Source organism: Ostrea edulis, chromosome 3 (genome assembly GCF_947568905.1).
Source record: "Ostrea edulis chromosome 3, xbOstEdul1.1, whole genome shotgun sequence".
NCBI lineage: Eukaryota > Metazoa > Mollusca > Bivalvia > Ostreida > Ostreidae > Ostrea > Ostrea edulis.
Genome location: NC_079166.1, coordinates 12,690,001 through 12,703,060, shown reverse-complemented (window position 1 = coordinate 12,703,060; position 13,060 = coordinate 12,690,001). Strand labels below are relative to the sequence as shown.

Here is a 13,060-nt window from a genome sequence, read left to right as displayed (position 1 = left end):
ATTTAGGTATATGCTCGGCGATTACGGCATTTGAGCAGAGAAGGATTTTGATCGTGTCACACCTGCTGTGAAACGGGATCTCGGTTTTTACGGTCTTGCCCGAAGGACCGCCCCATTTAATCGCCCCTTACGCCAAGCAAGGGGTAGTGATGACTTATTATAACCCGGACCCCCACGGGAAGCAAGGTTTGGTATACTCTTGTTAACTGAGAACGTAGCCGAGAAGTGTTTGGCTATACAGAGTGGATATATTATCTTCATTTGAAAGATCTTCTTTCTAGAACGCCTACTGTGATTTTTTCCCAGGTAAAGGTATTTTTATTTTTTACTTGAAAAAGAAATGACAGGTGCATGTCGTCGTACTCATAACATTCGTATATAAGCGTAGCGATAAAACATAATGCATGTACATTATCAATACCGCGCTTTGACCGACGATACGTCTTTGAAAAATGGGACTCAGAATATTTTGTATTGTATTTTGTGTCGGTGTATGTTTCAGCCAGACACATACAAATGATCACCAGAAAATATCCGATCTACAAACCGAGTTCGATCGGCTGAAATCCGAATTTGAGGATTATAAGAATAGATCAATGGCTGAAATACGTCAGTTAAGGGGAGAGAGCAGCTTTCTGTCAACCGTTCAGACGACGAATGTCCACACGTTAAATTCTCTAATGACTGACGTTTTTGAAGTTAAGGCAAAGCTCAGTTTTATCACCATGGATTCTGTGCATATAAACAGTTCTTTAGACGTCGTACTGGAAGCCATTAAAAGCATTAACAAACTAAACCACTCAATTGAAGGTAATATTATTTTTAGTTCACGTTGTTTCGAATGGCCATTAGAATTAATAAAATCTGCTTATTTGAATATTATGAATAATTAAGTAAATGAGCGACGCATTTTTGTTTTGTAGATGTTGCAGGAAAGTTGCGAAACAGGAGCAAATGTAAGTTTACCGTCTTTAGTGCATTATGTTGACATGCAATATATGTGTTTCATAATAAATTGTTTTCAGAAATGTCTGCATTTTTTTCTTTTCCCTTCTCATCTCCTTATAATATTTTCTTTGCACATAAGCATGAATTAAAGAGCGTTGAAGCCGTGTCAGATATGATTTTTACCCGTCTTCTTCCAGGTCAGAGAGGAAGTCAATATGTCAGAAAATGTTCCTCTCCTAACTGGGATGTTGCACAGTGTGGGAACGTGACGGTCCGCGTGGACTTCTCTCCAGTGTTCAATAGTGTTCCATACGTCATGTTCGGGGTCAGCAAACTGGACGCTGAGCAGAGCCACAACACAAGGTTCCAAGCCTTTGCTAGCGATATATCCAAAACTGGTTTCAATTACCACATTGGCACCTGGGGAGACTCTGAACTGTGGGGGTCCACATTTGAATGGCTGTCATGCCCGTATTAGAAAACTTCTTATACGTTATGAGAGCGTCACTGAACATAATAATAAATGAATAATAATTATGTATTTATGCATTAGAGATTTACTGATTACTGGATATCTTCCTAGCATGTTCTCATTCTGTGAACGCAATGGTGATAATGATACCCACAACAATTCAAGAGAGAGAGAGAGAGAGATAGAGAGAGAGAGAGAGAGAAAGAGAGAGAGAGAGAGAGAGAGAGAGAGAGAGAGAGAGAGAGAGAGAGAGAGAGAGACTTTCTTGTAGCACTCTATAAAGTAATATTACCTTGTTACGGATGCTATGAAATAAACAGATTTGCAAATGAACATTGTTACAAACTTCTTTATCAGATCAGGACTTTCAGATATTTAGCTTTTAACAATAATAAAAAAATCATTTTTAAAGTCTGTTATACCATAGATATTCTTCACCTCAAAAGTTTTCCGGGATTTGCAAGTCAGTATCGATTTTGAGTATTTTGATTAAGTAGGTCAGAACACAAGTTGTTAAGTTAAATTTCCTACTTAAGAAAATTCCGATAAATTTGTTGAGAAATATAAATAAGGAAACCACATTTAATTTTAATAGATAAAGTGTGATCTTTTAAGAGAGAGAATTGGTGAAGGTTGATGGACAATGCAACAAATGGACGCGGAATTTCGTAATTTTAGGGCTAGAAGTCTAACGACCCCCTCGAGAATCTTCTACTCATATGGAGACATTGCATTTGAAGACACAGAGAATATATATATATATATATATATATATATATATATATATATATATATATATATATATATAAAACACAGAAAAGTCAAATACGATGTATATGTATACACACTATGTTAAAGGTACTTTGAAACTCGATATGAGGTACTATATCGTATTTGGGCAGGTGTGTAAAACAGGATAACTCAAGCTTTCTGCCTGTTATAACCCTTCCCCCTTCTCATCCTAATATATTGTGTTGTGATAGAGGTTTCGTGTCAATTCATTATAAATTCATAAAAAAATTATTGAATTAAAATTTCATAGATTGTAAGCACGGGGACGATCGATTGAAAATAGAATTACCAAGGTCATCGTTAAAAATTGCAACTCTACGAACCATCATAGTCCTAAAAGTAGGAACAACTCACTCCTCGGTTTTAATAGCAATAATAATGCAATAAAACCAAAAGATAATGCGTATGGATAGGATATTTTTTTATTTGAATTGTATTCTAGTTTAAATGACCACTTACAAATTGCTAGCCCTAAGAATTAATTATTTATCTTCTTTTTTTTAAAGTAATGAATTTGGATCCACTCGCTCAAATAGAATACCATTTCGCAAGTATGGAATAAAATTGTGTCTCCAAGTGGAGGTAATATAAAATATCACAAGTCGAAAAAACACATGTATCAAAAGCGTGTTAACGGGATATGCTTTATTCCGATTGTGTAAGAGGGATGTGATTCAATATGATCAATCTCATAAATACAAAAAAATAAGAGGAAAAAAAAGGCCAAACACGTATATCACAAAATATTTGACGATATCATTAATTCAATTATTAATATTGCTTGCAACATTAATTCATGATGCGCGCATCAAATCATTTATTGCTTTAATGCATTATATTGATGCTTGTATCAATGTTGTGGAATAGTTACTCGTAAAAATAATTTAGAGCTCGGTATAAATGATTTCATCCTCTCATTCATTGCGGATATCAATGAATCGAATTAATAGATTAATCTGAATGTTCTCATTCTGTGAACGCAGAGGTGATAATGATACTCACAAGAATTCAAAAGAGAGAGAGAGAGAGAGAGAGAGAGAGAGAGAGAGAGAGAGACGCTTTCTAGTAGTACTCTATCAAGTAATATTACCTTGTTTTGGATATGAAATAAACGGATGTGCAAATATTTTTCATCAGATCAGGACTTTCAGATATTTGGCATTTGACAATGATACAAAATTCATTTTTAAAGTATGTAAAACCATGAATATTCTTAACCTCACAAGTATTCCGGGATTTGCAGATCCTGTCAGTATCAATTTTGAGTATTTTGATTTAGTAGATTAAATTCAAGTTAAATTTCCCACTTAAGAAAATTCCGATGAATTTGTTGAGAAATAGAAATAAGGAAACCACATTTAATTTTATTAGATAAAGTGTGATTTTGTAAGAGAGAGACTTGGTAAAGGACAATGCAACAAATGGATGCGGAATTTCGTAATTTTAGGACTAGAGATCTAACGACCCTGTTTAGAATATTTTACTCATACGGAGACATTGCATTTGCAGACACACAAAATATATAACAAAAACCCACAGAAAAGTCAAATATGTTGTACATGTATGCGTACTATGTAAAAAGGTAATTTGAAACTCGATATGAGGTACTATATCGTATTTGGCCAGGTGTGTAAAGCAGGATAACTCAAGCTTACTGCCTGTTATAACTTCTCCCCCTTCTCATCCCAATGCATTGTGTTGTGATAGAGGTTTTGTGTCAATTCATTATAAATTCATAACAATTTATCGAATCAAAATTTCATAGATTGTAAGCGCGGGAATGATCAATTGAAAAGAGAATTACCAAGGTTACCAACACACATTGCAACTCTACGAACCATTATAGTCATACAAGTAGGAACAACTCATTGCTCAGTTGTGATTTATTTAGCAATAGTAATGTAATAAAACCCAATGATAATGTGTATGGATGGGGTATTTTTTTTTATTTGAATTCAATTCCAGATTAAATGATCACTTACAAATTGCTAGCCCTAAGAATTGATGATTTTCTTTAAAAAAAACGTAATAAATTTGGACCCACTCGCTCAAATAGAACACCATATCACAAGTGTGGAGTACAATTGTATCGCTAAGTGGAGATAATAGAAAATACCCCATGTCGAAAAAAAACCACATGCATTTAAAGCATGCTAATGGGGTATTTTTTTTATTCCGATTGTGTAAGGGGGATATGATTCGAATATGATCAATCTCATCAATACAAAAAATAAGAAAAGAAAAGCCTAACCACGTATATCACAAATTATTTGACGATATTATTAATTCAATTATTAATATTGCTTGCAACATTAATTCATGATGCGCGCATCAAATCATTTATTGCTTTAATGCATTATATTGATACCTGCATTAATGTTGTGGAATAGTTGCTCGTAAAAATAACTTAGAGCTCGGTATAAATAATTTCATCCTCTCCTTCATTGCGGATATCAATTAATGGAATTAATGCATTAATGTGGAATCAATGAGCGCTATAATTCAGTAGAAGAGAGCAATATCTAAGCTAATATCCGCATTAATTGAATTGATACGCGCATTAATTGAATTATATTGGTTTCTCATTTGAATTATAGCGCGTATCGGTTCAATTGTTCATATTATTAATTCATTTGATGAAAGCAACAATTATTTGATAATGTGCATGAATTCAACATTCTTCAACGCTATCAACGATTCATTTAATGCGCGCAATAATTCAGAATTGAAGATATCTTTAATTATTTGAAGATATCTTTAATTGAATTGTTGCGCGCAACAAATGAATGGATAATCTGTAAAGGATATCGCTGTGTGATTTGATATTAGTGTCATGACAGCAAACTAAGTGCTAATTGAAATTCTAAATATGCATGACATTTGATCGTCATCATTCGATGTGCGATGGGATACATAGGCGGATCCAGATTTGTGAAGGGGGTGGTCTAGCACTTGATCTTTTAGGTACTTTTCATAACCTCCACCCCATACGCCATTTACCCCCTTCCCTTGTGTACACAACATATTAGGGGAGATCTTAAGGAAGATTTTCAGACACGAAAAATGTTAATTTTATTTCCTACTTGTTTCAAAAGTTCTAGTCACTCAGACCTTATTTTGGCAATGAAATAAAAAAAGAAGTTGATTTAAAGGTTACTCCCAATAGACTGGGGGTCGCTTAGGTCCCATACGCTCTGTGGTAAGTGGTGCAAAATCCTGCATTCTGTGCATTTCCTGTCGCTTCTTTTCCACTTTCAAATTAATTGTCTAAATAATCTTTTATGTTGCATATACTTGTTAAAAATTCTTAAGTGATACTTGTATATATCTGACGAAAATATCGTAAATATATATCAATATGTCGTCTTATTTATCCTAGAATTAAATGATACACTGGAGTTGATACAGAATGATGCAATTACATGTATGTATCCAACTTTCATATCATTTTGACTCATAGAATAGTTAAAATACGACGGAAATAAGTATATCTCTTGGCTGAATTTCACTAAACTTCTATCTTACGCAAATAATTCTGACTTAAGAGTTTCTTAAGTTTTGACCTCGGATACGACGCTTTTATCTTACTAATGAAAGGCGAAGATAACGAACAGTGATCAATCTCATAACTCCTATAAGCAATACAAAATAGATAGTTTGGCAAACACGGACCCCTGGACACACCAGGGGAGGGATCAGGTGTCTAGGAGGAGTAAGCATCACCTGTCGACCTATTTCTGATTTCCAAACTTTCGACTCGAGCATCACTAAATAGACGTTATTTGTTGAAATGCGCATCTGGTGCATCTAAATTGGTACCGTATAAGTTTTACATTGCAATGGAGGGGTTACATGAATCTGAACATGAAATGCTTTGAAAAGGTAATTGTTGTAATCTTATAATTGCATTAGCAGCAAGTGACAAAAAGGTCACCAAAGTATATATATTATGTTCTAGGCTATCTACAAATTGTGGTCTTAATATGGACAAAAGCTGGTTTTGGTATTTCCTCATGCAGTCTTCTCAGGCAAAACAGAGACTATATCACAATTGAAAATTTCAAAAACATTTCTTTAAGTCTGCTTAATGTAAGTGATTCCGTCAATGGACTAATTCAGTACCCGTGTTGCATCCGAGTGGGATGCTTTGGGAACGAAGGAAATACACAACCTTTAACAAATGCAGAAGTGTTTGTTCTTGTGCGAAGGGAAAACACGTCTGACGACTACTCATATTATGGATGGGGAAATCAATATTTGGGTTTTCGAAAAGGAATAACCGGTGCTGCTGGATTTGCCTGTATATCGACACTTTGCAAGACTGGGGCTCTTATATTCACACAGATGGAAGGACAACGCCTGACGACTCTGCCAAAATATCTGCCCCAAAGATTTTTTTACAGAACTTAAACTCGGAACGAAGAGATAGTGATCACCCCAAGAGACAGGGAAATGTTTCTGGCGAAAAGTGGACCAGTTTACCATAAACGTGAATTCGACATGTGCAATAATGCTACAAGGACGATAGGTGGTACATATCATTTGCCTATCTATCCATTCCTGACTCCCTAATGCAATCACAACCAAATCCACACAAATCCACACAACCAAATCCACACATACCACTCTCCTGTCTACTCGTCAAAAACGTATATATCTTAATTTGCTAAGTGCGAGTTTTAAAGAGTGTGTTTCATTGTTCCAGACCACAGGAGCCGACTTTTAAATCTTGTTTTCTGAAGGTGCTTGTTAGGGCAAATGAAGTTTTTATACACTTACTTTCCTCATGTTTTATAAGAGCTGTCTACTCGTCAAAAACGTATATATCTTAATTTGCTAAGTGCGAGTTTTAAAGAGTGTGTTTCATTGTTCCAGACCACAGGAGCCGACTTTTAAATCTTGTTTTCTGAAGGTGCTTGTTAGGGCAAATGAAGTTTTTATACACTTACTTTCCTCATGTTTTATAAGAGCTGTCTACTCGTCAAAAACGTATATATCTTAATTTGCTAAGTGCGAGTTTTAAAGAGTGTGTTTCATTGTACATGTATATGTAAAACTAATGATATAAAATTCACAAGAATATCTACACGATTTTTAAAAACAATGAACTGTACGCATTTCCAAGGAGGAAACCCTTTTGTTGGTATTCAACACAAAATAGTGAAAATGATATAAAAATATCGCAATGATTCCAACATTTCTTTCAAATGAAATACATTGTTCTCCTTGATATTTCCAGACCTCTAGTTATGGTGTAACGATTACAGCAACAAGCAGAAATGAAAGGAACGTGTTGTATGGAACATATACAACGGGGCCGAAACCACAACCGGGAAGCTCTGACACTGAAACTCGTGCTGCCTGCGTGGAATATCGCTGTCCAACAGATTCAAACGTGACTGTAAACGTCACCGTCTCTGACGCTGAATTCCTGTGTACATCGAAACCAAGCCAAGTGCAATGTCATTTGTTCCGTACATAGTAGTAATGTAAGCTTCATGATTTGTTTCAACCAAACTTTAATATCGATATATTTGACATGTTTTTCATCGGTAATTTTGGAACGTTCGAAGAAATGAGGTCTTTTGTAACGGTTGAGAAAAAATCACCGTATATTTAAACACGCATTTTTTTTTCGTTTTAAAAATTACACGAAAAAGAAATTGTCAAAATGCAAAAGACAAACATGATTTCAAACAACCTGAGACAGAAAATTCCTCCAAATAATCCCGCCGTCTAAATCAGCATTATGCGATGTATGAAAATATAATCATTTGAACAATGTATATTTATGAAACTAAATTGTGAAATAGTGATATGTTGATGTGCTTTTTTTGTCTATTAAGGCCCCGCACCTATGAAAGTGTTAACGGAAGACAATACATTTCAACTAAGTTTAAGTCCACGGGATAACTTTCGCCCTGCTGATTGTATTTATGTTGCATTCAAATCAGTCTTACTTGCAAAGCAAATGTGTACAGCTGGATCAGCAGATATTGAGAGCAATTTTAATGCCAATCCGTCTTTCAACACGTTCATTGAATTTTCATGTCAATCACCAAAATCATCACCGTTTTGTTGAATGAAAAATAAATAAAAATGACCTTGTTATTTTAAGGTTTTGTATCCATTGAACTCAACCATGCAAGGTGAAGATAACGAACCATATAAGTCAATCAAAATATTTCCTTTTCAATTTTCTTTCCTACTCACATGTACTTGTCTGCATTGCACTATGCAGTAGCTATACAACACATATACAGTACATCAACAGAAGTTGTAGAACAACATTTTCAAGAGTGTCAGAGGATGGGTTCTACAGGGACACTTAAGGTAGCTCCATCCTCACGTGACGTTATAGGTTTTTATCTTTATTTGATTAAATTCTGTCCATGATAGAAATATATATTTCAGAAGAATGTTATACATGTACAATGAATAAAATAATAAATCAGGTAAACAATCGATATTGGAAAGTTTACATTTCCCATGCATAATTAATCATTTTGATTGAAAACAATGTTGTCAAGTACAACTCCTTGGCGGTATTTTCTCTATGTCTATTATACAATGATTTCCTTGATACCCAGAATATATATATATATATATATATATATATATATATATATAGTGGGATAAATCTCCGATATAATCTTCTAGAGTGTTCGACATGGCCTCACGGAGCTACATAAATTGACGATCAGATGGAGTTCAATCACATAACATTTATTTCTCTACAGGCTGTTTTGTAAGGGGATGGTTTCCCCTCACTCGTCGGGAGAAAAATGACATCTAACGAAAAACATCCGCGTGGCTGAGAATATGTTACACAGAAACATACTGGATAGTTGCTAAGCATGATTACACACAGGATTGAGTAAATAGAAATTGATGGGAATGACGGCAAGTGCTGACAAGTTCTGAACGCTTATTCAATGAAGATTTTTCGGGATGACATATTATAAAGAATTTCTCTAGAATACAAAGGTTGCACTTTTTTGAAATGTTTGAGTATGATGATGTTTTTCCTAAAATTTCCCACTTGATTTTGTAGTCAATATTTTTGTCTTTCAATGTCCATATGAATTTGCTGAGCTCGGTGGTATTCTTTTTCGTGGAATTACGGAATGAATGAGTGTGGTTGGCGTATCTTAATTTGAACTCGGTGTCTGCTAGTCCCACGTAGCTCTCTTCTTGTCCATTATCGGCTCTGACTCTAGCTAAATACACAATTCCGTGGGCGCGACATTCACCGTTGAGCGGACATTGATCTTTGTTTTGGGCAATTACACCTGTTACATGTGTCTCCGGTCTGGCGCACTTGTTTGATTGAAGCGTTATGCGAGTCAATTACATTTTGCATGGATGGCATACAACTGTATGATATTTTAATGGTGTTTCTGTTGATAATCGGGCGTAGAACATGGCCTATCGGGAAACACTCATCTATAATTTTGAGAAACTGTTTACCCAAGTTTGTTTTTACGTTACTATCATATGAGGGGTTAAACCATGTGATGTTACGGGAACGATTTCTTCTGCAGTTCTGTTTAGTTTTGGCTGATTCGTCGTATGTTAGCTTGTATTTATAGCCGCTTTCATCAAGTGCTTTTTGGTATATGCCGGCGGCTTTGACGAATTCCTCTTTGTCCGATGAAATTAATGACAATCGGTGATTGATGCCTGATGGTATAGCTTTAAGTATGGAAGGCGGGTGGTTACTGCCGGAGTGTACGTAACGCGGAATGTTGCCTGGTTTCAAATACGGGGAATGTTTACTTGTATGTAAGTTCAACGTTACTTCCAAATAGTTGACCACCTTCTTGTTGGCATCTATAGTGATACGGAGACCATGATCCTCAAATATCTTGCACATACGTTGTTTTATCACTCTGTGACGTGCGTTGCATTTCGTAACGCCTAGTCCGTCGTCTCTGTATATTCCTACGTTTAATAGACTACCGAACTCGGCTTTGATCACTGACAGCAGGTAGATGCCGACTAATTCACAACACTCAGCGCCATCGTATGAGCCCATGGTAATATCGAATATATTTTCTTTGGCTTCTTTCTTGACCCACGGTTCGTTTTGACATAGTAATAACGACTTCTTTGTGTGCATAATGATGTGACTATCCGCATCGGAAATATGATGGAACTTCGATGCGTAACTGAGAGCATTGCGGAGTAATTGCTCAGATATGCTTTGATGCCATCCATGCAAAATGTAATTGACTCGCATAACGCTTCAATCAAACAAGTGCGCCAGACCGGAGATACATGTAACAGGTGTAATTGCCGAAACAAAGATCAATGCCCGCTCAACGGTGAATGTCGCGCCCACGGAATTGTGTATTTAGCTAGAGTCAGAGCCGATAATGGACAAGAAGAGAGCTACGTGGGACTAGCAGACACCGAGTTCAAATTAAGATACGCCAACCACACTCATTCATTCCGTAATTCCACGAAAAAGAATACCACCGAGCTCAGCAAATTCATATGGACATTGAAAGACAAAAATATTGACTACAAAATCAAGTGGGAAATTTTAGGAAAAACATCATCATACTCAAACATTTCAAAAAAGTGCAACCTTTGTATTCTAGAGAAATTCTTTATAATATGTCATCCCGAAAAATCTTCATTGAATAAGCGTTCAGAACTTGTCAGCACTTGCCGTCATTCCCATCAATTTCTATTTACTCAATTCTGTGTGTAATCATGCTTAGCAACTATCCAGTATGTTTCTGTGTAACATATTCTCAGCCACGCGGATGTTTTTCGTTAGATGTCATTTTTCTCCCGACGAGTGAGGGGAAACTATCCCCTTACGAAACAGCCTGTAGAGAAATAAATGTTATGTGATTGAACTCCATCTGATCGTCAATTTATATATATATATATATATATATATATATATATGTGTGTGTGTGTGTGTGTGTGTGTGTGTGTGTGTGTGTGTGTGTGTGTGTGTGATGAGCCACCAGAAAACCAGGCTTATTGAGTTTTTACAAGAAAATGAGATTTTTACATTTTTAGTTGCTTTTATATCAATAAATAAAAATATTAAATATTTCGGTGAAACTCCTTATATTTATTGAGTTTTTACATTGCAGAGTTGACACCTTCCTCTTCAAAATATTGCATTATGTTTATGTAACGTAAGGTGAGTAATATTTTTATAACGTTTACTATTCTTTTAATAACAGAAATCTCTATAAGAATAGTAAGTATTCACTTCTACAATAAAGTCATATTCATAACAACAAATTAATAACAGTCGGTGAGTACTATTTTCATATATAAGATATATAATTAATATTGGGGCAAAAGTGCAGAAAGGTAATTGATTATTGAATTTTAAATTTACTTAAGTTTTTGGCTACATATTATTTCGTCTGGTACTTTACTCATGATACCTGACTGACTCATGGTACTTCTAGCGTATTTCAACGACTCTTTGATCAAATACAAGTGAATTTTTTTGCTAAATCTTATTCCTGCCGATTATTTGCATCGGTAAGGATGTTGCTAAAACGCGGAATGGAAAACAAAATTGAACGAAAACAAAAGTCAATATGTATTGGGAAAAATTAAATAGAACGATTTTTTTTACTATCATAACTACGCATAGGTCTTGCTACATTCAATGATTGTAGTAATGACACATATTTCAGAATCATAACCAGCCTTGATTTAAGAGAATGAGTTAATGTGAAGTGCAATTATTCTCTGTGTTTTACAGAGATGCATGTATATTAACAAACGCAGCTGACTCATGGATATAGCATTGTCCTCTCTACTACATGTATCGTCATTGATATTTGAGGTCAAAATTGTTGAGGAAAAATAGTTGATATGTTATATTTTGAATGATTTCTAGTGTCTTATTCTGCAATCATGTATATATATTCTCCATTCACTCTAACCCCCATCCCCCTCCCTTGCAAGAAAGAAAGAAATAAGAAAGGAAAGAAAAGATTAAACCAATTTATGATTGGAAAGACAAGTAATATTTATGAAAAGATAAAAGAAAACTTATCAATTTGAATCAGCTTAGGCCATTGAAAATTCGGATTTTTTTTGTATTAAACGTTCTAACCATATGTAGTTATTAAACGAGTTTCTTAGAGGACACATCGCATGTTTCTAAACTCTTTAACTTTTCAGCAAAGTTAATTCTTCTTGTGCCTAAAACTACTTTAAATGAGTTTTGAATGAAATAGTTTGTGCATTTTTCGAGTTTGAAATCGGCTCTTAGTTTTAAAACCGTATTGTGGCTACATGTAATTATTGCAATATTTCGGCGAATGAACAATCTGTATATCAGAATTAATTACTATAACCATAACATAAAATGTATAGAAAACATACTTTGGAAACAAATGCATGTGATGTGTCCTTTAATCGATTTAGATATAAATATAAATGAAGTTAATTCCATGTACAGTGTATGTTTATTGGACTAACATCTATACTTGTTGATCCGTTGCATCCAGGGATTTATAGCTAGCTCAGTAGTAGGTTAACCAGATTTAAACTCTTAGTGTCACCCTCTGATAATGTCTTGAATGCAAGGTGAAGATAACGAACAGTGATCAATCTCATAACTCCTACAAGCAATACAAAATAGATAGTTGGGCAAACACGGACCCCTGGACACACCAGAGGTGGGATCAGGTGCCTAGGAGGAGTAAGCATCCCCTGTTGACCGGTCACACCCGCCGTGAGCCCCATATCCTGATCAGATAAACGGAGTTATCCGCAGTCAAATCAGTGTGCCAAGAACGGCTTAACAATCGGTATGAAACACGTCAGACAGCATTTGACCCAATGCGAGGTTGTATT

General features: G+C 35.2%; 1 protein-coding gene and 1 long non-coding RNA gene across 2 annotated transcripts; both read left to right on the top strand.

The window, feature by feature from the left end:
- Positions 1-398: 398 nt before the first annotated feature.
- Positions 399-1,753, top strand: LOC125677416 (uncharacterized). Its single transcript, XM_048915470.2, has 3 exons — positions 399-810; positions 924-956; positions 1,146-1,753. The coding sequence occupies exons 1-3, from the start codon at positions 453-455 to the stop codon at positions 1,424-1,426; spliced, it is 672 nt and encodes a 223-aa protein (XP_048771427.1). The 5' UTR covers positions 399-452; the 3' UTR covers positions 1,427-1,753.
- Positions 1,754-7,091: 5,338 nt separating this feature from the next.
- On the top strand, positions 7,092-8,323 carry LOC130053234 (uncharacterized). Its single transcript, XR_008801763.1, has 3 exons — positions 7,092-7,124; positions 7,452-7,667; positions 8,059-8,323. It is a non-coding gene; the product is annotated as an uncharacterized LOC130053234 (long non-coding RNA).
- The last annotated feature ends 4,737 nt before the right edge of the window (positions 8,324-13,060 follow it).